The 27,710-nt window shown below is 40.0% G+C and overlaps 1 protein-coding gene across 16 annotated transcripts in view; it reads left to right on the top strand.

The window, feature by feature from the left end:
• Zfp709l3 (zinc finger protein 709-like 3) overlaps positions 1 to 27,710 on the top strand; it is a 36,561-nt gene that overhangs the window by 6,357 nt on the left and 2,494 nt on the right. For 2 of the 16 annotated variants that reach the window (XR_015625039.1, XR_015625033.1), the window contains 4 exons: positions 10,676 to 10,802; positions 21,363 to 21,414; positions 21,817 to 23,452; positions 23,967 to 27,508. Coding sequence is in view for 7 of the 16 variants with exons in the window: in XM_087559581.1 (XP_087415707.1) it covers positions 10,676 to 10,802; positions 21,363 to 21,414; positions 21,817 to 22,954 (1,317 nt within the window). In the remaining 9 variants the exon portion in view is untranslated. Of the gene's footprint in view, positions 1 to 6,989; positions 7,356 to 10,675; positions 10,803 to 14,929; positions 15,099 to 21,362; positions 21,503 to 21,816; positions 27,509 to 27,710 lie in introns of those variants that run through there. The other 14 variants (XR_015625037.1, XR_015625031.1, XM_087559585.1 and 11 more) reach the window with 12 other exon arrangements.

Below are 27,710 nucleotides of genomic sequence, written 5' to 3' on the forward strand. Positions count from 1 at the left end.
CCAAGCCCATAACTAAGTGAGCCCGACTTCATTGATAAAGCAGAGTAAGAGAACCCTTTACACAGTGCTTTAGAAGATTCAATTAAGAGTGACCATTTTCACAGCATTGGCTAAATGCAATTAATGTTAACAAATATTTTGCAGGAGGTCTAGCTGACCGGTCACTAGTCCTTTTGGCCTAAGTGTTTTGTCTGAAAACTTTCTGTGCTAGTTGAAGGTAGGCACCGTGGTCTGGCATTTGCAGCCTCCATATCTTTAAATCTTCTTTTTTTTTTTTTTTTAATTAACTTGAGTATTTCTTATTTACATTTCGACTGTTATTCCCTTTCCCGGTTTCCCGGCCAACATCCCCCTAACCCCTCCCCCTCCCTTTTTTATGGGTGTTCCCCTCCTCATCCTCCCCCCATTGCCACCCTCCCCCCAACAATCATGTTCACTGGGGGTTCAGTCTTAGCAGGACCAAGAGCTTCCCCTTCCACTGGTGACCTTACTAGGATATTCAATGCTACCTATGAGGTCAGAGTCCAGGGTCAGTCCATGTATAGTCTTTAGGTAGTGGCTTAGTCCCTGGAAGCTCTGGTTGGTTGGCATTGTTGTACATATGGGGTCTCGAGCCCCTTCAAGCTCTTTCAGTTCTTTCTCTGATTCCTTCAATGGGGGTCCAGTTCTCAGTTCAGTGGTTTGGCGATGGCATTCGCCTCTGTATTTGCTGTATTCTGGCTGTGTCTCTCAGGAGAGATCTACATTCGGCTCCTGTCGGCCTGCACTTCTTTGCTTCATCCATCTTGTCTAATTGGGTGGCTATATATGTATGGGCCACATGTGGGGCAGGCTCTGAATGGGTGTTCCTTCTCTCTCTGTTTTAATCTTTGCCTCTCTATTCCCTGCCACGGGTATTCTTGTTCCCCTTTTAAAGAAGGAGTGAAGCATTCACATTTTGATCATTCCGTCTTGAGTTTCATGTGTTCTAGGCATCTAGGGTAATTCAAGCATTTGGGCTAATAGCCACTTATCAATGGGTGCATACCATGTGTGTTTTTCTGTGATTGGGTTACCTCACTCAGGATGATATTTTCCAGTTCCAATCATTTGCCTATGAACTTCATAAAGGCATTGTTTTTGATGGCTGAGTAATATTCCATTGTGTAGATGTACCACATTTCCTGTATCCATTCCTCTGTTGAAGGGCATCTGGGTTCTTTCCAGCTTCTGGCTATTATAAATAAGGCTGCTATGAACATAGTGGAGCACGTGTCTTTTTTATATGTTGGGGCATCTTTTGGGTATATGCCCAAAAGAGGTATAGCTGGATCCTCAGGCAGTTCAATGTCCAATTTTCGGAGGAACCTCCAGACTGATTCCCAGAATGGTTGTACCAGTCTGCAATCCCACCAACAAAGGAGGAGTGTTCCTCTTTCTCCACATTCTTACCAGCATTGGCTGTCACCTGAGTTTTGGATCTTAGCTATTCTCACTGGTGTGAGGTGAAATCTCAGGGTTGTTTTGATTTGCATTTCCCTTATGACTAAAGATGTTGAACATTTCTTTAGGTGTTTCTCAGCCATTCAGCATTCCTCAGCTGTGAATTCTTTGTTTAGTTCTGAACCCCATTTTTTAATAGGGTTATTTGTCTCCCTGCATTTGTCTCCCTGCGGTCTAACTTCTTGAGTTCTTTGTATATTTTGGATATAAGCCCTCTATCTGTTGTAGGATTGGTAAAGATCTTTTCCCAATCTGTTGGTTGCCGTTTTGTCCTAACCACAGTGTCCTTTGCCTTTGCAGTTTTATGAGATCCCATTTGTTGATTCTTGATCTTAGAGCGTAAGTCATTGGTGTTTTGTTCAGGAAATTTTTTCCAGTGCCCATGTGTTCGAGATGCTGCCCTAGTTTTTCTTCTATTAGTTTGAGTGTATCTGGTTTGATGTGGAGGTCCTTGATCCACGTGGACTTAAGCTTTGTACAAGGTGATAAGCATGGATCGATCTGCATTCTTCTACATGTTGACCTCCAGTTGAACCAGCACCATTTGCTGAAAATGCTATCTTTTTTCCATTTTACGGTTTTAGCTCCTTTGTCAAAAATAAATGACCATAGGTGTGTGGGTTCATTACTGGGTCTTCAATTCTGTTCCATTGGTCTATCTGTCTGTCTCTGTACCAATACCATGCAGTTTTTATCACTATTGCTCTGTAATACTGCTTGAGTTCAGGGATAGTGATTCCCCCTGAAGTCCTTTTATTGTTGAGGATAGTTTTAGCTACCCTGGGTTTTTTGTTATTCTAGATGAATTTGCAAATTGTTCTGTCTAAGTCTTTGAAGAAATGGATTGGTATTTTGATGGGGATTGCATTGAATCTGTAGATCGCTTTTGGTAAAATGGCCATTTTTACTATATTAATCCTGCCAATCCATGAGCATGGGAGATCTTTCCATCTTCTGAGGTCTTCTTCAATTTCTTTCTTCAGAGTCTTGAAGTTCTTATTGTACAGATCTTTTACTTGCTTGGTTAAAGTCACACCGAGGTACTTTATATTATTTGTGTCTATTATGAAGGGTGTCGTTTCCCTAATTTCTTTCTTGGCTTCTTTCTCTTTTGTGTAGAGGAAGGCTACTGATTTATTTGAGTTCATTTTATACCCAGCCATTTTGCTGAAGTTGTTTATCAGCTTTAGTAGTTCTCTGGTGGAACTTTTGGGATTACTTAAATATACTATCATATCATCTGCAAATAGTGATATTTTGACTTCTTCTTTTCCAATCTGTATCCCCTTGATCTCCTTTTGTTGTCTGATTGCTCTGGCTAGAACTTCAAGAACTATATTGAATAAGTAGGGAGAGAGTGGGCAGCTTTGTCTAGTCCCTGATTTTAGTGGGATTGCTTTAAGTTTCTCTCCATTTAGTTTAATGTTAGCAAGTGGTTTGCTGTATATGGCTTTTAGTATGTTTAGGTATGGGCCTTGAATTCCTATTCGTTCCAGGACTTTTATCATGAAGGGGTGTTGAATTTTGTCAAATGCTTTCTCAGCATCTAATGAAATGATCATGTGGTTTTGTTCTTTCAGTTTGTTTATATAATGGATCACGTTGATGGTTTTCTGTATATTAAACCATCCCTGCATGCCTGGGATGAAGCCTACTTGATCATGGTGGATGATTGTTTTGATGTGCTCTTGGATTTGGTTTTCCAGAATGTTATTGAGTATTTTTCTGTCGATATTCATAAGGGAAATTGGTCTGAAGTTCTCTTTCTTTGTTGGGTCTTTGTGTGGTTTAGGTATAAGAGTAATTGTGGCTTCATAGAAGGAATTCGGTAGTGCTCCATCTGTTTCAATTTTGTGGAATAGTTTGGTTAGTATTGGTATGAGGTCTTCTATGAAGGTCTGATAGAATTCTACACTAAACCCGTCTGGACCTGGGCTCTTTTTGGTTGGGAGACCTTTAATGACTGCTTCTATTTCCTTAGGAGTTATGGGGTTGTTTAACTGGTTTGTCTGTTCCTGATTTAACTTCGGTACCTTGTATCTGTCTAGGAAATTGTCCATTTCCTGCAGATTTTCAAGTTTTGTTGAATATAGGCTTTTATAGTAAGATCTGATGATTTTTTGAATTTCCTCTGATTCTGTAGTTATGTCTCCCTTTTCATTTCTGATTTTGTTAATTTGGACACACTCTCTGTGTCCTCTCCTTAGACTGGCTAAGGGTTTATCTATCTTGTTGATTTTCTCAAAGAACCAACTTTTGGTTCTGTTGATTCTTTTTATGGTCCTTTTTGTTTCTACTTGGTTGATTTTGGCTCTGAGTTTGATTATTTCCTGCCTTCTACTCCTCCTAGGTGTATTTGCTTCTTTTTGTTCTAGATCTTTTAGGTGTGCTGTCAAGCTGGTGACATATGTTCTTTCCTGTTTCTTTCTGCAGGCACTCAGAGCTATGAGTTTTCCTCTTAGCACAGCTTTCATTGTTTCCCCATAAGTTTGGGTATGTTGTACCTTCATTTTCATTAAATTCTAAGAAGTCTTTAATTTCTTTCTTTATTTCTTCCTTGACCAGGTTATCATTGAGTAGAGCATTGTTCAACTTCCACGTATATGTTGGCGTTCTTCCCTTATTGTTATTGAAGACCAGCTTTAGGCCGTGGTGGTCAGATAAGACACATGGGATTATTTCTATCTTTCTGTACTTGTTGAGGCCCGTTTTTTGACCAAATATAGGGTCAATTTTGCATAAAGTACCATGAGGAGCTGAGAAGAATGTATATCCTTTTGTTTTAGGATAGAATGTTCTTTAAATTTCTGTTAAGTCCATTTGGTTCATGACTTCTCTTAGTCTGTCTATGTCTCTGTTTAATTTCTGTTTCCATGATCTGTCCATTGTTGAGAGTGGGGTGTTGAAATCTCCTACTATTATTGTGTGAGGTGCAATGTGTGTTTTGAGCTTTAGTAAAGTTTCTTTTACGTATGTAGGTGCCCTTGTATTTGGGGCATAGATATTTAGGATTGAGAGTTCATCTTGGTGGATTTTTCCTTTGATGAATATGAAGTCCTTCCTTATCTTTTTTGATGACTTTTAGTTGAAAATTGATTTTATTCGATATTAGAATGGCTACCCCAGCTTGCTTCTTCAGACCATTTGCTTGGAAAGTTGTTTTCCAGCCTTTCACTCTGATGTAGTGTCTGTCTTTGTCTCTGAGGTGTGTTTCCTGTAGGCAGCAGAATGCAGGGTCCCCGTTGCGTATCCAGTTTGTTAATCTATGTCTTTTTATTGGGGAGTTGAGTTCATTGATGTTGAGAGATATTAAGGAATAGTGATTATTGCTTCCTGTTATATTCATATTTGGATATGAGGTTGTTTTTGTGCTTTTCTTCTCTTTGTTTTCTTGCCAAGACGATTAGTTTCTTGCTTCTTCTAGGGTGTAGCTTGCCTCCTTATGTTGGGCTTTACCATTTATTATCCTTTGTAGTGCTGGATTTGTAGAAAGATATTGTGTAATTTTGGTTTTGTCATGGAATATCTTGGTTTCTCCATCTTTGTTAATTGAGAGTTTTGCAGGATACATAACCTGGGCTGGCATTTGTGTTCTCTTAGGGTCTGTATGACATCTGTCCAGGATCTTCCTGCTCTCATAGTCTCTGGCAAAAAGTCTGGGGTGATTCTGATAGGTCTGTCTTTATATGTTACTTGACCATTTTCCCTTACTGCTTTTAATATTCTTTCTTTATTTTGTGCATTTGGTGTTTTGACTATTATGTGACGGGAGGAATTTCTTTTCTGGTCCAATCTATTTGGAGTTCTGTAGGCTTCTTGTATGCTTATGGGTATCTCTTTCTTTAGGTTAGGGAAGTTTCCTTTATGATTTTGTTGAAGATATTTACTGGTCCTTTGAGCTGGGAGTCTTCACTCTCTTCTATACGTATTATCCTTAGGTTTGATCTTCTCATTGAATCCTGGATTTCCTGTATGTTTTGGACCAGTAGCTTTTTCCACTTTACATTATCTTTGACAGTTGAGTCGATGATTTCTATGCAATCTTCTGCTCCTGAGATTCCCTCTTCTATCTCTTGTATTCTGTTGGTGAAGCTTGTATCTACGGCTCCTTGTCTCTTCTTTTGGTTTTCTATATCCAGGGTTGTTTCCATGTGTTCTTTCTTGATTGCTTCTATTTCCATTTTTAATTCCTTCAACTGTTTGATTGTGTTTTCCTGGAATTCTTTCAGGGATATTTGTGATTCCTCTCTGTAGGCTTCTACTTGTTTATTTATGTTTTCCTGCATTTATCTCAGGGAGCTCTTCATGTCTTTCTTGAAGTCCTCCAGCATCATGATCAAATATGATTTTGAATCTAGATCTTGCTTTTCTGGTGTGTTTGGATATTCAGTGTTTGCTTTCTGGGAGAATTGGGCTCTGATGATGCCATGTAGTCTTGGCTTCTTTTGCTTGGGTTCCTGCGCTTGCCTCTCGCCATCAGATTATCTCTAGTGTTACTTTGTTCTGCTATTTCTGACAGTGACTAGACTGTCCTATAAGCCTGTGTGTCAGGAGTGCTGTAGACCTGTTTTCCTGTTTTCTTTCAACCAGTTATGGGAACAGAGTGTTCTGCTTTTGGGCGTGTAGTTTTTCCTATCTACAGGTCTTCAGTTGTTCCTGTGCCTGTGCACTGAGTTCACCAGGCAGGTCGCTTGGAGCAGAAAAGTTGGTCTTACCTGTGGTCCCGAGGCTCCAGTTTGCTCGTGGGGTGTTGCTTATGAGCTCTCTGCGGGGGCAGCAATCAGGAAGATCTGCGCCACCCTTTCCGGGAGCTTCTGTGCACCAGGGTTCCAGATGGCGTTTGGTGTTTTCCTCTGGAGTCAGAGATGTGGGCAGAGTGTAGTCTCTTCTGGTTTCCCAGGCGTGTCTGCCTCTCTGAAGGTTTAGCTCTCCCCACGGGATTTGGGTGCAGAGAACTGTTTATCTGGTCCGTTCCTTCAGGTTCCAGCGGTGTCTCAGACGCAGGGGACCTGCTGCTCCTGTGCCCTTATCTCCAGTAATCCAGAGGCCATATACAGTTTCCTCTTAGGCCAGGGATGTGGGCAGGGGTGGGCAGTGTTGCAGTCTCAGGAGTGCCCACCTGTCCACGCGGTGAGCTCTCTCTCCCATGGGGTTTGGGAGCAGTGAGCTGCTGCGGGCAGGGATCCGAGGGTTTGGGAATCCCGCTAAAAACCGGAAGTGTCCGGTCCTAGAGGAATTTTGCCTCTGTGTGTCTTGGGTTCACCAGGCAGGTGGCTTGGAGCAGGAAGGTTTGTGTTACCTGTGGTCCTGAGGCTCAGGTTTGCTCGTGGGGTGTTGCTTATGAGCTCTCTGCGGGGGCAGCAATCAGGAAGATCTGCGCCGCCCTTTCTGGGAGCTTCCGTGCACCCGGGTTCCAGATGGCGTTTGGTGTTTTCCTCTGTGGTCCCAAGGCTCGCATTTGATTTTTTTGTTTGTTTGTTTCTTTTGTTTTGTTTTTTTGTGGTTAGGAACAATCATGTTTCGGGACAAAATAAGAAGGAAGTTGGTCTGCCATCTTCAAAGTCCTCAGGTCCCTCGAGCCTGGGAACTTGAATTTAATTTCACCTTACGATCAAAATGGAGGCTGAAAACAAAATGGCAGTAATCAGGAGAAGTGTCATTTGTTTGACCCTAACACCAGGCCCTGCCTGCTGACAGCAAAGGCAGGAAGAAGACATCCAGAGATCACGCCCACCACATGGCCTGCCCGTAGCGTGATCCACTGTGATGGACACATATGAGGTAGAGAGATTCGAGAAAAGAGAAGCAGGCACTTTGAGCACTGTGAAGAAAAGTGGATCTGCATCTGCAAAGCTGGATAGGAACAGCCTTCTGTGAGTAGAATGTGATGCACCCTGAGGCCATGGTAAAGTCCTGGCCTGTGTAGGTGCTCAGGACCCTGTGCAGATGAACCAGCTCCCCAGGGCAGGGCCCAAAGGAGGGCATGACAGTGGGGGAGCTGGCCCTGCCCCTTGCTGACTGTTCCATTGGGTGATGTAGCTAGTGCAGCGCTGGAGAGCTCATCCTGGTGGTAAGGGTGTGGGAGGCTCACCACCCAGTCTAGATCCAAGGCTATGAGTTAGCCCACCCCTGCATCTACCACATCTATGAACTGCCTTAGTGAATGAAGCAGCTGGTCCTACAGATCCACAGCTGTAGGATCTCTATGACATGGGGCAACAACAATCCTGGTGGGGATCCAGGATTGATAGTGTAGTAAAAGCCAGAGGTCTCGAACCAGGCCAATGAATGAGTCATTTCAACGAACACTTGCAAGTAAAGATGTGTAAACAGAAGGGTGTGTCGTGGCCCACACTGTGACATAGTACAGCTCCTACAATGAGATTTCTTTTTCTTTTCTGTCTGGGGAGGTTGCAAGGGCAAAAGGCTGATATGATGAATGGGATTGGGTGCATGATATGAAATTCACAAAGACCATAAAGTGGCTGGGGCATTTTCGTAGAGCGATTAGTTGATAAGGAACAGGCTGACAAAGCTATGGCAAGCAAACCGGTAAGCAGCACCTTTTGTGGCCTCTACATCAGCTTCTGTCCCTAGGTTCCTGCCCTGCTTGAGTTTCTCACCTCACTGTTCTTGGTGGTAAAATGTCATTGACACTGTGAGTAAACTAAACCTTTTTCTCTCTCCCCCTTCCTCAAAAAATGCCATCTGGGATTAAGTACTCACTTGTAGTTTAAGGACTATAGGCTACAGTATACAGAAAACATGTAAAATAATTGAGAAGGAAACAGTGTTAGAAGGTTAGAAGGTTTTCATTGCTTGTTTGTGTCAAAGCAACTGAAAAATGGCTGTAAGGTTCTTAGGGCATGCTTGTATACCACAGGTGGAACTGGAGTCAGGCCGTGTCTTAGGTAAAAACAGGCATGGAGACTACCAGTGGGGGGTGGGAGTGTGAGGTGAGGCATTAGACCCAGCCTCACCTGTATCTGCAGTCTCCAGCTGTCCTAGCTGCTCACTGGCAGTGGTTCATTAGCACCTGCAGCCTAGTTTGGTTCCCCTGGGGTGTGTGCTGACCAAGGTTGGCTCTCTAGGCTGATGCAAATTCATGAGTCTTCGAAGTCTAAGCAGTGTAGATCATTCAAAGCTTCCTTAGATAACTTGATAGTTAGGTGTTTGTTGGAGGTTCCTGGCTAATAGAATTTCCCAGTTGGAAGCCAGTATATACATCAGGTAATTCAATGTGTAAAAATAAAGCAAACACACAGCATGGAAGTCTGACATCTCCTTAGTCTGATGGAGTGACACCAGGAAATTCATGAGTGTTGACCATTTTGTTTATGCCATGTGGTTACAATAACCTATAAATCACATGGCATTTGCCCTTTCTGTGAAACCATGAATGAAGATGAAAATTTCATAGAGAAAGAGCCATCTAAGGTCTTGGAAACTAATGTCCAAGGTGGCTGACATAGAGTTCCAAGACGGGTTTTGCCCAGCAAGATTTTATTCTTGCCTTAGTCTAATCCATTCTTACTTCATTGGAAAGGACATACGTATTCTGTGTCATTGTATGTTGGGAAGATGTAATTTGATTTTTGCTTTTACACAGTGTCACAGTCAAGATCTTGCCTTTAGTTTCTGGAGAAACTTTGGCCATTGGAACAGTGTTGGAACTGTTTTACAATGTGAAGATCTTTGAAGTGGACTAAATATGTTTTGTTAATGCAAAATGTGTCTGGGATGGGCTCTGCCCAGGAGCATGTCATGGCCTGTGTTGAAATGTGGTGGGTTGAATGAAAACTCATCCAGGTAGAATGGTGTATGTGAGCATTTGTCTCATGGCTGTGGCTTTCACTGGAGTGCTTACGGAACCTTTAGGAGGAGGATCCTTTCTGGAGGAAGTTAGTCTCTGGGGAAGGCTTTCAGTGCTTATTCCCTTGCACACTTCGTCGTCTTTTAAGTCTTCTGTTGGTTCAAACTGTGCCCCATGCTTCCTTCTCGTGCACCCACACCATCTCCACCATTACAGACCCCATCTCTGAAAAGTGCAGTATAAAACAGAAGCAGCTGCTTCTCCTCAATAAGCGGATTTTCTAGATTATGTTTTCATTTTATACTTTGGCTGATGGAGTAGGTTTTGTACCTGTCAAGCGGTTCCTCTTGTGCTGGACTTAACTCACATCTTCACTTTGGAACTGTGGCAGAGGGTGCTGTTTGTCACCGGGACAGGACACATGCACATGCAGGAGCACATGCGTGTACGTGCATGTGTGCGTGTGTGTGCGCACACACACTCCTACACACACGCGTGTAAGTAGCACAGGCCATCTATTTGTCTGGTGCTCACTGAAGTCAAGGAGACCCTTAGATTCTCTTGATCTGGCGTTATGAATGGCTGGGAACCTCAAAGCCAGTGTTGGGTATTGATCCAAGTCTTCTTCAAAAGCAACATGTACTCTTCTGTTCACCCATCTTTGTTGTCCATGCTCTTTGGCTTTGATTTTAGATCAACATTTATTCCCTAACATTTTTGAGAATTTGATGTCAGTTTAGTAAATTAATAAAAATGCATTCATGTATTTTACATGAATCATATTCTTTTACAGTTAAAATTGGGGCATTGTAAGTTTTGATAGACGAGTATTGGACTGGAGTGAATGTTTAACTCTTCAGAGGAATTTTGAAAGAGCCCCTAAGTACTTTCTGTATTTTTCGGTTTGTTTTCTTGAGACGGTGTATCACTACTTAGCTCTGGCAGTCATGGAAATCAGTGCATAGACCAGTTCTGGCTGGAATCACTTGTGTCTTCCTCCTGAGACCTTCTATTAAAAGGTCCACCCCTTGGGGCAGGGGTGAAAAAAAAAAAAAAAAAAAAAGGTCCACCCCTTTTTGAAGATAGGGATTTTTTTTTTGATACACTTTTGCTAATGTATAATCAATAGGGTTGATTAGTTTTAGCGTCTCTCCGTATTACTTGTTAGTTGTCATTTCTCTGGCAGTGTCCTATGGAATTCAAAGAGGTGTGGTCCTCCTTTTCTGTTTCCTTCTAAGATCACACTGACTGCATTTTGAATTCTGTCATATGGAAAAAGTCTGTGACGCATGCAGAAGTGCATAAGTAGATTCTCAGTGAAGTGTACATGTGCAGTGTAGTCTCACCATTTCTATTATGTACTTCTATGGGGCATTTTAGGCTGCAGTGACCTATGAGGATGTGCACGTGAACTTCACCCATGAAGAGTGGGCTTTGCTGGATCCTTTCCAAAAGAGTCTCTACAAAGATGTGATGCTGGAGACCTACTGGAACCTCACTGCTATAGGTAAGAATGTGAGTTTCCTTCACTCTCTAAACAAGGAACAAGCTTTTTCTTTATTTCTTCTTTTCTTTTTCTTTTTCTTTTTTTTTTTTTTTTGGTGTACTCCTGTGGCTTACATTTTGATAAAGGAAGAACGTGGTGAATATCAGACATGGTTCTTAGGTACGCCACTAAAATTTGCACAGGATAATGTTCCATTCATTTACCTGAAGGAAAAAAATCGTGATGTCCTTGTTTCTAATAGCTGCATAGTATTCCACTGTGTAAATGAACCATCATATTTTCTGCATCCATTCTTTGGTTGAGGTGACTAAGCCAGCTCAGTCAACAGGGTTGCAAGGGAGGAAGTGAGGAGTAAAAAAGAAAAGACAATATTATAATATGGATCCCAGCTTATGCTGAAGCTGAAGTGGGTTTAATTTCTCTCAGTCTGCTTTTATGTCATTCTGAGTACATACAAAGAATGAGGCCAGTCCTAAGGCATAAACAAAGTAGTGAAGGAACAAAGCATAAACACAGGTCCCGAGGTCACTGCTTCTAGGGCCTCATCAAGATGATCAAGATATAAGGAACACATTCCTTGGCTGTATTTTCTTGAGCCTGCTTCCTTGTCCTAGCCCAATGTCAAATATCCTCATCAAATTCCTAGAAGCAGCCCCAAGAGCTCTCCACATTGAGGGACATCTGGGATGTTTCCAGTTTCTGGCTTTTATGAATAGAGCTGCTATGAACATAGTGGACCATGTGTCCTTGGTATATGTTGGGGCATCTTTTGAGTATATGCCCAGGAGTGGTATAGCTGGGTCCTCAGATAGAACTTTCTCAATTTTCTGAGATATTGCCAGATTGATTTCTAGAGTGGTTATACAGGTTTTCACTTCCACCAGCAATGGAGGCTTCACGTCGTTGCACGTGCTGTCGCTTGAGCTCTTGATCTTCGCCATTCTGACTCGTGTATGGAATCTCAGGGTCGTTTTGATTTGCATTTCCCTCATGACTAAAGATATTGAACATTTCCTTAAGTGCATCTCCACCATTTGAGGTTCCTCTCTTGAGAGTTCTCTGTGTAGCTCTGTTCCCCATTTTTTAATTGGGTTGTTTGGTTTGTTGGTGTCTAACTTCTTGAGTTCAGTGTAAACTTTGGATATTAGCCCTATGTTGGATGTAGGGTGAGAGATGATCTTTTCCCAATCTGTAGGCTGCCATTTTGTTCTTTTTGACAGTGTCCTTTGCCTTACAGAAGCTTTTCCATTTCATGAGGTTCCATTTATCAATTCTTGATCTTAGAGCCTGAGCTATTGGTATTCTGTTTAGGAAATTGTTTTCTGTACCAATGTGTTCAAAGCTGTTGATCGATGTTGTTCATGGGTCATGTGGACGAGAGAGAAGTTCACCAATATGCTAAGCCTTCATTTTTCTATGGAGCAGAGGGATTCAGCTGAGGGAAGACTGACACCCAGCTAGCTTACTCCAGTTACTTTATTCAAACATCATAAAAGGGTAATTGGGGCTGGGAAAAGTTCTAGCTACAAAAATTATCTTGCCCTTGCTGCTCATGAGAGCAGGTGACCTACATAAATCTCACTCCATTTTGACCATGGCTAGCAATAATAGTTAGAACCCCAGATTTGCCAGGAATACGTGAAGAACAAGATTGGTGCCCTGTAAGTTCTCATGTAGCACCAATAGCAAATTCTCTAGAGAGAGAACATTTCTTCAACATCCAAACAGTCTCAAAACAATTTCTCAGCCTCTGTGGATTGACCCGAAGGCCTTGCTGAAACATTTCACTTAAAGCCAAATCCAAAGACTTTTCCATACATATGACTAAGCCGTCCTCCTTTTTGTTTTTAAGCAAATTTGTTAGGGATATAATTATTATTGGAGAATTAAAGAGTTGTGCAGTAAATATGGCCTTTTGTGTATCTAGTTGTGTAACCGTTTTATGCAAATAAATCAGCCTACATTTCAAAAATCCGTAAAGTTATCACTATGGAGTATTATAAAAATCACGAAGGGAAGAAACTTATCATAATGATTCCTAGGACCTAAGGAAGCGACAGCGTTGGTTAGACATTCTATAGCTTCCATCCCTGTTATTTTAGGCAGCTCCTTGGAAGACATTTCTGCAGTTTCTTGCTGCAAATCATAAAACATTTGAGAAGAATTAAGATGATCTTACAAATTCATTTTAAGTTTTTTCCAGCCATATTTGTTGTCATTCAATCTCAAAGGCATAATACAGTAAGTAATATCAGTCCAATCATATTTCAATTTCATTTGCTCTCTCAATGATTCTAATTGCTCTCCAATGAGTTTTACAGCTTGTCTCAGTTTACGTATTTCATCAGCTGTTTCCCTGTTTATCTTGCTTTGCTGAATTGAGGTGCATAAGAATGCATATGCCAGCATTAGTTTGAACTTCTTTATGAAGTGGAACTCCAAGTGCGGTAGCTGTTGTTGTTTAAATATCGGCCGGCACCCGAATAAACCAACACGGTTCCATGTGGAGAGATTTAATGGGAGAATGAGACAAAGGGAAGGGATGAAAGAAAGAAGAGAAAGAAAAAGAGGGCAGAAGCTGTCTGCCTTTTATTTGGAATATGACATAACTGCTCTCAGGTGGACTTGGGAATTGAGCCAAAAGGTTTACTGGAAATGTATGGCCCTTGCCATGGCAACATTGACCAAATGGTGTTGCTGCTGAAGGCAATTCCTGATAGCAGCAGTAGCCATAGCAGTTAATGCGATGATTCTCAGGGCCACAACAGTTATCCATCCCACCATCCATGAGTTCTTAATATCCTTTCAGCCAGCCTCAGTACTAGCATCAGCACAGGTGAGTCCTGCCATGGTCTTGACAGCCTCACTGGCACCCAGACTGCTGGTCTTGCTCTGAGAATACATAAACTTTCAAAAGCATCATTTAAAGACACATTGGCATTGACACAGGTATGAAGTGTACAGCATGTTTAGATGATGCTGTAATCATTGCGGTGTCATTGCACAGGTCCATTCAGTAACAAATAAGGTAATGGCACAAGCCGTAAAAGGGATGACTTTAAAGAAAAGGACAAATGAAAATTTTTTATTATTGAAGTTCAACTTTATGTTCTCACTTCAAGTGGATGAAATGTGCTTGCTAATTTCCGCAGATTAGTCTGAATAGAATTATCAAATCGTAGCAGAGGGCCTGACATCCCAACTCCATGCTTCTCCATGAAAGTGTCTAGAAGCAGCGACAAGCTCCACAGTTTTATTCATTGTCATATCAAGTCTGAGTGAGAATATAGTCAAGGATTTGAAGACCCTCAAGCATAAATGCTCTAACGCCTTCTCCTTGGGAGATAGTCACGAGCACCCAAGGATTCTCACCTGTGCAGTGGGCACCCTAATAATTGCAGTACACACTGTCATGCCTGTGTCAGTGGTCCCTGCCAATGTGTCCAATCAGATTCCTTGTTAGTTATCCATAAATGTGTCCAATCAGATTCCCTGTTAGTAATCCATAAATGTGTCCAATCAGATTCCTTGTTAGTAATCCATAAATGTGTCCAATCAGATTCCCTGTTAGTAATCCATAAATGTGTCCAATCGGATTCCTTGTTAGTAATCCATAAATGTGTCCAATCAGATTCCTTGTTAGTAATCCATAAATGTGTCCAATCAGATTCCTTGTTAGTAATCCATAAATGTGTCCAATCAGATTCCTTGTTAGTAATCCATAAATGTGTCCAATCAGATTCCTTGTTAGTAATCCATAAATGTGTCCAATCAGATTCCTTGTTAGTAATCCATAAATGTGTCCAATCAGATTCCTTGTTAGTTATCCATAAATGTGTCCAATCAGATTCCTTGTTAGTAATCCATAAATGTGTCCAATCAGATTCCTTGTTAGTAATCCATAATTTGCAAGAAGGTTAATTTGTGGAGCTAGTGTGTTAATCTGTTGTCCCTCCAATCCAAATGCACAAAGCCTAAGTTTTCTGTAAGAATTCTGGGTAGTAGTATGATCAATTCTAGAGATGCAAATAGGGGAAGTTATACTTAGACAATTCCGTTGCCCACACAAATAGGAATCCCTTTTATTCCCACAGTATAATTTACATGTCCTTCCCCCTCCTCTGCAGGTTGAGCAGGTCCATGATTGTCATAAGGACCAGGCAGACAAGAAGAGTCATTGACAACACAGGAATGTCCATGTCTTCCCAGCTTACTCTGTTAATTGGAATATTAGGGATATAAGCCCAATAAGGATGATTTGTCTCCATTACCTGTACAGTTACTACAGACAGCAAGGCAAGTAGTAAGGCTGTCGTGTTCAGTGGCTATTCACACACTGGATCTAGTGTTTCTTCATCCTTGGCTACTTTCTAAGCTGTCTGCAGGTAGGAGGATCAGCCGTCTGCTTCAAAATCAATCTATCATTCCCTCCCTCCCCCTCTTCCCCCCTAAACCATGCTGTCCATGTGTCTCAGTTAGGGCTCTCTAGAGTCACAGAACTTATGGGTAGTCTCTGTGTAGTAAGAGATGCCTTATGGTCTGTAGTCCAACTCCCCAACAACGGTCATCAGCAGCTGTGAATGAAGTCCAAGGATCTAGCAGTGGCTCAGTCCCAAGAGGCACACAGGCAAGCACAAAAAGGAGAGACACTTCCTTCTTCCAATGTCCTTATGTAAGTCTCCAGCAGAAGGGGTGTCCCAGATTAAAGGTTTGTACCACCACGCCTGGGTCTGGGACTTGCTTTGGTCCAGGTGACCTTGAACTCAGAGATCTCTTTGCCTTAAGTCCCTGGGATTCATAGCCACTTTGCCTCAAGATCTCCATATCAAGATCCAGGTCAGAAAGTTGTATCTCCCAGCCTCAAGATCAGGATCAAAAGTGATCCTCCCAATTCTGGGTTATAGTTCATTCCAGATACGGTCAAGTTGACAACCAGGAATAGCCATTACACCATGTCAGCTGCAAATGCTTCCATAACACCTGTCTTGCTCATGAAGAGTTTTTTTTTTTTTTGGTTTTTTTTTTTGGTTTTTTGTTTTTTTCCGGAGCTGGGGACCGAACCCAGGGCCTTGCGCTTCCTAGGCAAGCGCTCTACCACTGAGCTAAATCCCCAACCCCTGCTCATGAAGAGTTTTAATTAGTTTTGATGGAATCCAGTTTTTCATCTCCTGTAGCCTCACGCCATTGTAATTCCTCCCTTGCTGTCCTTTGTGATGTTAAAACATCCTTGAAAGAGTATTTCAGCAGCTGTTTTCCTGCTTCATTAGCATTTGAAATTATTTAAAGTCAATAATGCATTTTTTAATCTGTCTCTAGGGGTCTTTATCTTTCCCCCTTTTTCTTTTAATAACATCTCTTTTAATGTATGATTAGATCTTTCCACAATTGCCTGACTTGTAAGATTATGGGGAATACCTGTAATAGGTTTTATGTCATGTAAAAAATTGTTTCATTTTGTTAGAAAGGTAAGCGGCTGCTTTATCACTTTTATTTTGTGATGGCATCCCCATAATTACCATTGTTCCTAATAAATGTGCTATTTTATTAGTATTTACTTTTGATTAGTAGTTATTAAATAATCTTATTAGTTATTATTTATCTTTAAATATATAATACTATATTTATTTAATACTATTGAATTTGCTTACATATGGAACAAATAGGACATTTTTAATGAATTTTTTTTAAAGTTTGTGGCCATGTAATTGAGAACTTTTTCATTAAGCTCTTCCTTGATACTTCTAACCCATTTCTATTAATAATTGATATATTTCACCATTACCTTGAATCAGTAGTACTGCAAATTCAGTATGAGAAGGAATGTGAGTTATATGCAATGGGTAATTTCTGTCTTTAATTGCCTCTTGCAATTGCTTAAATTGCTTAAATCCTTAAATTGCTTAACCTTTATAGGAAATTGTGAGTTATCAGGAACAAGTTCAGCGGTTTCTATCCAAAGAAATCCGTCTGCATACTGAGAATCAGTAATTATATTAAAAGCTTCAGGAGAAGAATCTAATAACATAAGAATTGCATATAGTTTTCAGTTTTGAACAGAATAGGGGCTTTAAAATATATTACTTATATTACCTGACTTATAACCTCCCATTCCTAAATAATCTGCATCAGTGTAAAAGGTTAAAGCTCCAAGTATTTTTTTTTTTTAATCCCTGGGAGAATCATTCTGTCCTTTTAATTACAGCTGCTTTGCCTTGTGATGTGGTCGTAACAGTGACTGAGCAACCCTACCATCTGCCTCTAATTGTATGGTTTTCATAACCTAAGCCAAGTCTAATTTCACCTTGATAATTTTCATTTATTAATCTTGCATGTACAACAAATATCGATATGTGAAACTACTGTATAAAATTATTCCTGTGGTTTCTGTAGGAATAGAACAATACACAGCAGTGGTTATAACAAGGAATTTGAGGAGACAGTGTAAGATTTTTACGTACTGCGAAGTAAAGAGCAGCAGTACCTTAAGTGTCATACATTAGATCTCCAGTATTTAATTTGTATTCCCCCAATTGCCTTCGTGATGAACTGTTGCATTGCTAACACGGTATTGTTGGCTCAAGTCGTTTGATCTTGGGCCCCAATGTAGGCCCCTTATCTGATTTCCTGATGGTAAAAACTTGTCTGGGACATCTCTTACCAATCAGCATTCATTAGCACAATGTCTGCCTTTTTCACATTTATTACATGTTCTTGGTGGTTGATTGTTTTAAAATGAGGCTGTTCCTGTAGCAGGCAAACATCTGCATTCTGTTTTCAGATGTGCAAGCCTCCCACAGTTAAAGCATTTGTGTGTGTGTGTGTGTGTGCGTGTGCGTGTGCGTGTGCGTGTGCGTGTGCGTGTGTGTGTGGTATAAAACATTTAGCTAAGGCATTTGTCCAATTAAAGTTGATATAATGCAGCGGATCCAATATCTACTGATATTGTCCAGTAGCTTTTATCCATTCATCTAAGGAGGCATCCTGAGCTTTTAACTGTCATCACTTTTTACCTTTCCTTATTTGCATTTTCAAAAGCCAAAGATTTGAGTAGTCCCTTTCTTATATCTGGATGTGTTGTTGAAGCTAATTTTTACAAAAAGTCAGTATAAACCTCCCCAGGACTTTAGGTAAATTTAGTAAAAGGGGTAATCCTTATTCCAGTTTTTTAAAGCCACAGATTCTCTCTCTCTCTCTCTCTCTCTCTCTCTCTCTCTCTCTCTCTCTCTCTCTCTCTCACTCTCGCTCTCTCCTCTCTTGTCCTCATACTTTTCCTCATCTTTTGAGAAGTAGCTTTTCTTTTCAATGCCTTTTGGGAAGTCTCAAGAGCTTTTCTACTTGTTTATTTAATATTTGAGTTGTGCAGTAAATTCAGTATGTTCCTTTTTTTAGGTCTATCTCATGTGAAGGAAGGGGGAGGAAATTCTTCTCCATCCTCATTTTTCTCACTTCCAGGTTCTTCTGAATTATCTTTCTCACTTACTATCTGATTATCTTGCTCTACACTAGATCTATATGTCTCTGACTGTTGACTCTGTAGTGGTTCTAAGACATTTGTAATTAAAGTACATAAAGACCAAGTCTTTATAGGTATTTACTCTCCTCTCTGGTGGGCCACTTTTAAAGACCTTAGCACTTATTTCCACACTGACAATTTTAATTGAATATTTGGAGTTGGTTTAAACCACAGACAATGCTTTTTAATTAATGCAAAGTACTTGATAATCATTCCTTTGTTTCTACTCTACTTCTTTCCAATAAACATTAAATTAACTGCATATATTTCTGCTCTTGAGATGAGAAATTGCTCAGAGCAGCTAGTAAATTTCTCATGACCTCTGCATGAAAAAGTCCTGAAGATGCACTTACTTCCTTGTAACCATAACACCTTTCACCTCCAGTCCTTGTGAATCCGGATTCCTCTCCATCCTGATCCACAAAATTGGGTACCATTTATTGATTGAAGTTGATTATAGGTGCTGTGGTACAGAGAAGGTCACCAATATGCTGTCTTCATTTTTTCAAAGGAGCAGAGGGGTTCAGCCTTCTTGAAAAAGACTGACACCCAGCTAGCTCACTCCAGTTACTTTATTCAAACATTACACAAGGTTAATTGTAACTGCGAGAAGTTGCAGCTACTAAAGTTATCTTGCCTTTGCTCCCCATGGCAGATGACCCACATAAATCTCAGTCCCTTTTGTCCATGGCTAGCCATAATTAAAAGTTTCCCAGGAATGTCTTGAGAACAAGGTTGGTGTAGTTCTCTATGTTCTCACATAGCACTAGATGCAAATTCTCTAGATACAACATTTCTTCAAGGTTCAAACAGCCTCTACTGATTGACCCAAACATAGTAAAAGCTTTGTTGAAACATTTCACTTAGAGCCAGACATAAAGGCTTTACTATACATATTATGACTAAGGCTATTTCCCACTATCGCTTCTACTATATTTATTGTAGCTGGTTTTAGGTTGAGGTCTTAGATCTCCTTGACTTGAGTATTGTGAATCTGCTAAATATGACTCTATTAGCATTCTTCTACATGCAGACATTCAGTTACATCAGCATTTGTTGAAGATGCTTCCCTCTTTCCATTCTATGGCTTTTGCCTTCTTTGTCTATAGGCATGTGAGTTTATTTCTGGATCTTTGATTTGACTCCATTGGTCATCCTTGACTGTATACCAATCCCATGAAGTTTTTATTACCTTTGCTTTGTAGTACAGCTTTAGGTCAGAGATGGTGACACCTCCAGAAGTTCTTTTATTATACAGGATTGTTTTAACTATCTTTTTCTGTGCGAAGTTGAGAATGGCTCTTTCAAGGTCTGTAAAAAATACATATCAGAATTTTGATGGGAATTGCACTTAATCTGTAGATTGCTTTTGGTAAGATGGCCACTTTCACTATGTTAATCCTAGCAGTCCATGAGCATGGGAGATCTTTCCATCTTTGGATTCATTCTTCAATTTCTTTTTTCAGAGATATGAAGTTCTTTCACATGCTTTGTTACAGTTATACCAAGTTGTTTTTATTTGTGGCTGTTGTGAAGACTGTTGTTATCCTAATTTCTTTTCTCAGCCTGTTTATCATTTGTATGAAGGAAGACTGCTGATTTTTTTTAAGTTAATTTGTATCCAGCCACGTTGCTTTGCTTATCAGCTGTAGGAGTGCTCTGTTAGAAATTTTGGGGTCAGTTTTGTATACTATCATATCTTCTGTGGAAATATTCTGAGTGAGGAAACCAAGACCCAATAGAACATACATGGTATGTACTTACTTATAAGTGGATATTAGCAATAAACTAGAGGATACAATGACTAGACCCAAAGAAGCTGAACAAGAATGATGACCCAAGTGAGGATGCTTGAGTCTCAATTAGAAGACGGAATAAAACAGTATAGTAGGCAGATGGAGTGATAGAACTAGGTAGGAGAGAGGATGGAAGAAGGACTCAGGGGCATTCAGGATAGACAGGAGAAAGGCCAAGAGAATGAATGGAAACCTACAGTTGCTGAGGGTAGGAAGTGAGGGGTGGGGTACATCTCTAGGATATGCCAGAGACTAGTGATGGGGGAGTCTCTCAGGAGTCTAAGGTGGTGACTTTAGCTGAGACTCATTGTAGTGGGGATAGACAACCTGAAAAGGTAACCTCCTGTATCCAGGTAGGACCCCGCGTGTAGGGAAAATTTGTCCTGTTTATAAGAAATGCAAAGACAAGGGGTTGGAGATTTAGCTCAGTGGTAGAGCGCTTGCCTAGCAAGTGCAAGGCTCTGGGTTTGGTCCTCAGCTCCGAAAAAAAGAAAAGAAAAGAAAAAAAAAAAGAAATGCAAAGACAAATATGGAACAGAGACCAAGGAGCAGCCAACCAATAACAGCCCCAAATTGAAACCCATCCCATGGCAAGCACCAATCCCTGACACTATTAATGATACTCTGCTATGTTAGACAAGAGCCTGGCATAACTATCCTCCACCCAGCATCTGACTGAAACAAATGCAGATACCCCAGCCAAGTGTTAGACAGAGATTGGGGACTCTTATGGATGAGATAGGGGAAAGATTGAAGGCCCGGAAGGTGCTAGGAACTCCACTAGAAAACCAACAGAATCAACAAACTTGGACCGTTGGGGAATCTTACACATTGAACCACCAACCAAATATCATATATGAGCTGAACTTAGGCCGCCTGCACATATGTAGGAGATGTACAGCTTGGTTTTTATGTGGGTCCCCAATAACTGGAGCAGGGGCTGTCCAAAGAACTATTGCCTGTCTGTGGAATCTGTTCCCTTAATTGGGCTACCATGTCTGGCTCAGTGATAGAGAATGTGCCTAGCCATGCAGAGACTTGATGTGTCAGATCCTTTGAAGGTCAGGGAGCATGTTTCCCCACTCTCCCAAGACGGAGGGTGGTGTGTGAGGGGGAACTGGAACAGACGGAGTAGCAATCGGGATGTAAAGTGAGTAAATACATTAATTAATGAGAAAAAAAATCAAAGAAACCTGAGATTTGTAAAAAAAAAATAAATAAAAAATAAATAAAATTTCTGGTATGTTTTAGGATACAAATTGGAAGACGAGGAACACTCTCAATGCTCTAGAAGATATGGAAGGTAAATTTTATTTGAAAGCTGATACTAATATATCACTGATTTATCGGGAAACTTTAATGGAAAGTTTTGAAGAGAAGCAACAGTGGAAGTAAGCATAACTTTATGTTTGTTAATGATCATTAAATTCTCACAAGACCATGTACTTCAGTTTTTGGTAGCTGACCTCCATTGGTGTTTAGTTTATGTCCTAGACCTATTATAAGCAAATAGTTCACAGTAAAGCTAGTATTATTCATATACTTAAAATATGTGTTCCAAAGTTTAGTGAAAGGAACATTTTATTGGAAACAAGAAAGTTGTTGTGGAAAAAACCTTAATCTCTATAGCACATGTCTATGGAGAACAAAATGTTAACCTGTGTGAATACACTGTGACTACCTTTTGTTGTCTCTCCTTTAATAGACATAATATCTGTCACTCTGGATGTAAACCTTGTGAACGTAAAGGATATGGAAAGAAGCAATGTACCTTTGCAAGTAAAAGATTTCTTCAAATATATGAAAGAATCCATACTGAAGGGAAACCCTATGAATGTAAACAATGCAGTCAAATCTTTGCAAATTTATGTCATCTTCAAAAACATGAAAAAAAACATACCAGAGAAAGACTATATGAATGTAATCACTGTGGTAAAGCCTTTCCAAGTCGCAGTTCTCTTCAAATACACAACAGAACTCATACGGGAGAGAAACCCTACAATTGCAACCAATGTGGTAAAGCATTTGCATGTAGCAGTAATCTTCTACAACACAAAAGAACTCATACAGGAGAGAAACCCTATGATTGTAAGGACTGTGGTAAAGTATTTTCAAGTAGCAGTAATCTTCAAATTCATAGAAGAAAACACACTGGAGAGAAACCCTATGGATGTAATCAATGTGGTAAAGCCTTTGCATATAGCAGTGCTCTTCAAAAACATGAAAGAAGTCATGCTAGAGAGAAAATCTATGAGTGTAATCATTGTGGTAAAGCTTTTGCACATCATGGAAATCTTCAAAATCGTGAAGAACATCATACTCTTGTAAAACCATATGAATGTAGTCAATGTGGTAAAGCCTTTACATATAGCAGTAATCTTTATATTCATGAAAGAAGTAATACTGGAGAAAAGCCATTCAAATGTCCTCAATGTGGTAAAGCCTTTCCAAATCACAGTTCTCTTCTAATACATGAAAGAACTCATACAGGAGAAAAACCCTATGACTGTAATGAATGTGGTAAAGCCTTTTCAAGTCGCAGTAACCTTCAAGAACACAAACGAACTCATACAGGAGAAAAACCCTATCGTTGCATTAAATGTGGTACAGCATTTGCATATAGTAGTAGTCTTCAAAAACATGAAAAAACTCACACTGGAGAGAAACCTTATGAGTGTAATCAATGCAGTAAAGCCTTTACACGTCGTGCTAGTCTTCAAGTACATGAAAGAAGTCATAGTGGAGAGAAACCTTATGAGTGTAATCAGTGTGGTAAAGCCTTCGCAAGTCGTAGTAGACTTCGATATCATAGAAAACACCATACTGTTAAGAAACCAAATTAATCAGTGTAGTAAAGCCTTTCCATGTTGAAGTCATCTTCAAACACATGAAAGGAATCATACTGGAAAGAAACTATGAGCGTAATCAATGTGGACAAGGCTTTATATGTCACTGTAGTCTTCTTAATCACAAAACCAATGTCATATGGAGAGGAACCCTACAAATGTAATTGATGCAGTAAGCTTTGGCATGTAAGTATAATATTCAGACATATCAAAAAACTCATACTGGAGAGAAACCTTGTGAATGTTTTCAAGTGATAATGCCTCTGCATGTTATGGTCTTCAAAGGCATGAGAGAATTCCTACTGGTTAGAAACACCCTGAATCCAATAAATCCAGTAAGCCTTATGCATACACATACATACATGCTATGGCCCGAAGAGGCACTGTGCACTGATGGTTGGTAGTTGAATGCTATTGCTCAAAGAAACAACAAATCCGATATCCTGATCGCAAGATCCACTTTGTCTCAAGGTACTCAGGACTCCTACTCAGCAGGTAGTAGTCTAATGATAACATTGCTTCCTTTACCCTATATCCTTTTTCTCTTTCAGATTTAGTTTTAGGAAGTTGAAAGGGAAGAAGAAGAGGGATGGAGAAGGGTAGAAGAAGTAACCCACTAAGTACAATTGGCACTCAGACATGGAGCTAGGCAGATTGAGAAATTTTATTTCAAGTGCCCTGGAGGAAACAGCTGAGAATAAAGGAAAGGATTTTTGTTTCAAGACACCAGTAAAACAGTTTTTGTGGGTTCTTACCTTGGGATATTTCTGTACCTGTTTCCGGGGAGGATCTTGTGTGTTTGTTTTGTTTTAGTTTTTGTTGTTGTTCTGGTTTTTTGTATTTATTTTTTGTTTTTTTCTTTTTCTTCTCCCCATATCCTGTGTCAGAAACGGTAGGGAGAATGGCTCAGCAGTTGGAAAAATTGGGACTGAAAATGGAGGGACTGAAAAACAAAAATGGCAGAGATGAGAAAACAAAAAGGTTCACTCTGCTTTTTCTTTTTTGAAAGGTTTACTGATTGTCAGGGCAACTGGAAAAATTGCGGATGGAGGTTGCAGAACTTGGGAAACTACACACAATGGAAAAGGGAGAACAAAAAGCCTCAGTCCAAGTGACTACACAAGACAGCAGGACTTTCTGACAGGAATAAAATGGGAAAGAAACTGCTCTGGAGGGTCCTCAGGTCAGAGAAAAGCTGAAAAGAAAGGATGGCAGTCTGATGAAACAGCTGATTTCAAGAGAAAAAGTTAATCTCAAAAGAGTTGTGCTACCAGAGTGGGAGGCAGGGCATCCTGGAGTTGCAAAATCACTATCATCTTTCCCAGTAGTCATGTAGCATATGCCTTCTAATAGGGTGATAAAAAGTTATGACAAGGTAGGATAGAGTCCTGTTGATGTCCTCATCTTATGTGATACAAATTCTAAATGACTGCTCTACTCACAATCTTTGCACATGCTGAAAGGAAGGACCCATGAATATCAAAAAGTGAAATAGTGTAAGGGGAGTGAATATAGTAAAAGACCAATTGCTAGGCAAAGGGCAGTACTCTGACATACAGGAACAAAAGCAATTCAATTCTGTTACTATAGAACAATGTTGCTTACTGGCTTTAAGACCTTTGGACAAATGATATAAGATAATGATATAAGATCCACCTCGTTCACTGATTTTTTTTTAAAACAAATATTAGTCTCAGCTGTAAAGAAGGCTGTATCAGATCCTGATGTAAGACAGGTGTTGATAGAGACCTTGGCAGAGGAAAATGCAAATACAGAATGTAAAGAAGGTATTACACCATCAAAGGCTTGGAAAGCACACATGGATGAGTGGATAAAGGATACAACCAATATTGGTTCTAACTTGTATCATGTTCATAGCATAGATAAAACTATAGCTAGAAGTCTCTAATATCAAAATGCATCAATTGCTTGAAATATACTCATTTGAAGAGATAGTGACCAAGCCATTAAAGATCCCAGATTACAAAATGGCAGTGTGTTAAATGCAAGAAATATGGTACTTGGCAATAAAAAAGTAAACAAGGCATCTTTAAACGTAATGGTTTTTCTAAATATACACTAGAAAAACATCCTAGTCATCGAAGTATGTACAGGGAATGTGGCAGTAGTTTACATTGGACCAATGCAAGCTTCTGCAGGCTGTGCTGCTCTATACCTGACCATAGATAAACATCTTACTGTACCCACCAAAACTCAATGTTATGAAATATATACTGGAGTTTATGGTCTTTTGCCTGCCAGGACAGTAGGAATGATCTTGGAAATATGCAGATTGACCTCTCAAGGATTCACTGTTTATCCAGAAATTAAAGATGAAGATTTCAAAAAAGAAATTAAAATTATAGCCTATGTGAAAACAGAGATAGCATTTAATGCAGGTGGTAGGAATTGCTGAGCTTCTACTGTTTCCCTACATCAAAGCCAAAATGGGTCAAGTAAAAACAGGAGGGTTTGGAAGTACTAGAAAACATGTTCTGGGAAAGTGTTATTAATGATCAGAGGCCAAAATTAAAATTGCAAGTAAATGGTATTGAAATAGTAGGTTTGGTGGATACAGGGACTGATATAACTATTATTTATCAAAAATCCTGCATTCAGGATGGCCACTTCCAAAGGTTTATTCACAGTTTCTAGGAACTGGAAAGATATATGAGACAAAGTGTACTATAGGTCAAATGTGTGAGACTGGAATGTCAACAAGGAAAGTTAAAGTCTTATGTGGCTGACATACCCATATGCTTATTAAAAAGGGAATTTTTACAACAGTGGACTCAGATTAATATTCCCAAAATCCCATGATGAAATTAAGGCTGAACTGGTACATGCTCCTGGGAAAGGTATTGCTATGCATCATCAAAAATAATTCAAGGTTGTGCCAATTGTCCAAACATAAGACATCACAAGGATTGAGTTTCCTAATTTATAAGGGAGGCCAACACTGAATTACCATTGGACCTACCCTTAAAATGGTTGATTAATATGCCTGTATGGATAGATCAGTGGCTTATAACAAAGGAAAAATTATACACACTTGAGTAGCTGGTACAAGAGCAGCACTATGGGCAACATACAGAAGTGTCTACTAGCCCATTTAATTTTTCTGTGGTTTTTATAAAAAAGAAATAAGGAAAAAGGAGAATGTTAATACATTTAAGACTGGTGAATAGAATAATTCAACTAATCTGCCCCTTAAAGCCTGGAATTTCTTTACTTTTTTATTCCCTAAGCCATGGCCGAAGATAGTACTTTATTTAAGAGTTTGTTTTTTAACTAGCTCCTTGAATGAGCAGAATAGGAAAAGGCTTGCCTTCACAGTACCTAATTATGATAATGATCACCCAATAAAAAGGTGATCATTATGGAAAGTTCCATAAGGAATATTAAGTTGTCTAACTTATGTCAATATTTTGTCAAACAACCACAAGAAATAATTTGTAGGCAATTTCCTCAAACCATTGTTTGTCATTACATGGATATTTTGTTGTCAGATTCTGAAGAAATATTTTAGAGAAAGAGTTAAATGAAACAAACAATTCTGCCATTCTGGGTTAGAGATTGCTCACCCCCCCCCAAAAAAAAAAAAAACCTACAGTGAGGAAATTCTTTTAACTCTGTGGGTATAAAATAAGTCAACAGAAAATTCAACCACAAAAGATACAGATCACCTGCAAAGTCTTTGGTTTTCATATACTAATGGTAGATAATAATTTGCTACCAGGTAACATTGAATTAACTACTCAGGAGTTGATTAATTTGTTTGAAACATTACAAGGAGATTTAGACTTAAACAGTCCAGGATGGTTAACAGGTGAAACAAAGTAAGAGTTAACTCTGGTAGAACAGAGACTCAAAAATGTTTATGTGGGAGCAGAAACGCAGCCCCTGAAGAAAGGAATAGGGAGGCAAAGTTTAGAACAGAGGCAGAAGGAACACCCATTCAGAGCCTGCCCCACATGTGGCCCATACATATACAGCCACCAAACTAGATAAGATGGATGAAGCAAAGAAGTGCAGGCTCACAGGAACCGGATGTAGATCTCTCCTGAGAGACATAGCCAGAATACAGCAAATACATAGGTGAATGCCAGCAGCAAACCACTGAACTGAGAACGGGACCCCTGTTGAAGGAATCAGAGAAAGGACTGGAAGAGCTTGAAGGGGCTTGAGACCCCATATGAACAACAATGCCAACCAACCAGAGCTTCCAGGGACTAAGCCACTACCCAAAGAGTATACATGGACTGACGCTGGGCTCCAACCTCATAGGTAGCAATGAATAGCCTAGTAAGAACACCAGTGGAAGGGGAAGCCCTTGGTCCTGCCAAGACTGAACCCCCAGTGAAGGTGATTGTTGGGTGGAGGGTGCTAATGGGGGGAGGATGGGGAGGGGAACACCCATATAGAAGGGGAGGGGGAGAGAATAAGGGGTAGGGGGATGTTGGCCCGGAAACCGGGAAAGGGAATGACAATCAAAATGTAAGTAAGAAATACCCAAGTTAATAAAGATGGAAAAAAAGAACAGAAAAAAATGTTTATGTGGATCTCATAGATCCTAAAGTTGATTATATTTTGGTTACTTTGCCTTCAACTCATTTTCATTCAGGTAATCATGCAAAGGGAAGATAGGATTATTGAATAGACTTTCTTAGCACACAAAGTAAAAAGTTAAAGACTTAAATAGAAAAAGTTTCTGGGGCTGGAGAGATGGCTCAGCCGTTAAAGGCTAGGCTCA

The sequence above is a fragment of the Rattus norvegicus genome, chromosome 7 (assembly GCF_021556685.1).
Source record: "Rattus norvegicus strain SHRSP/BbbUtx chromosome 7, alternate assembly SHRSP_T2T, whole genome shotgun sequence".
NCBI lineage: Eukaryota > Metazoa > Chordata > Mammalia > Rodentia > Muridae > Rattus > Rattus norvegicus.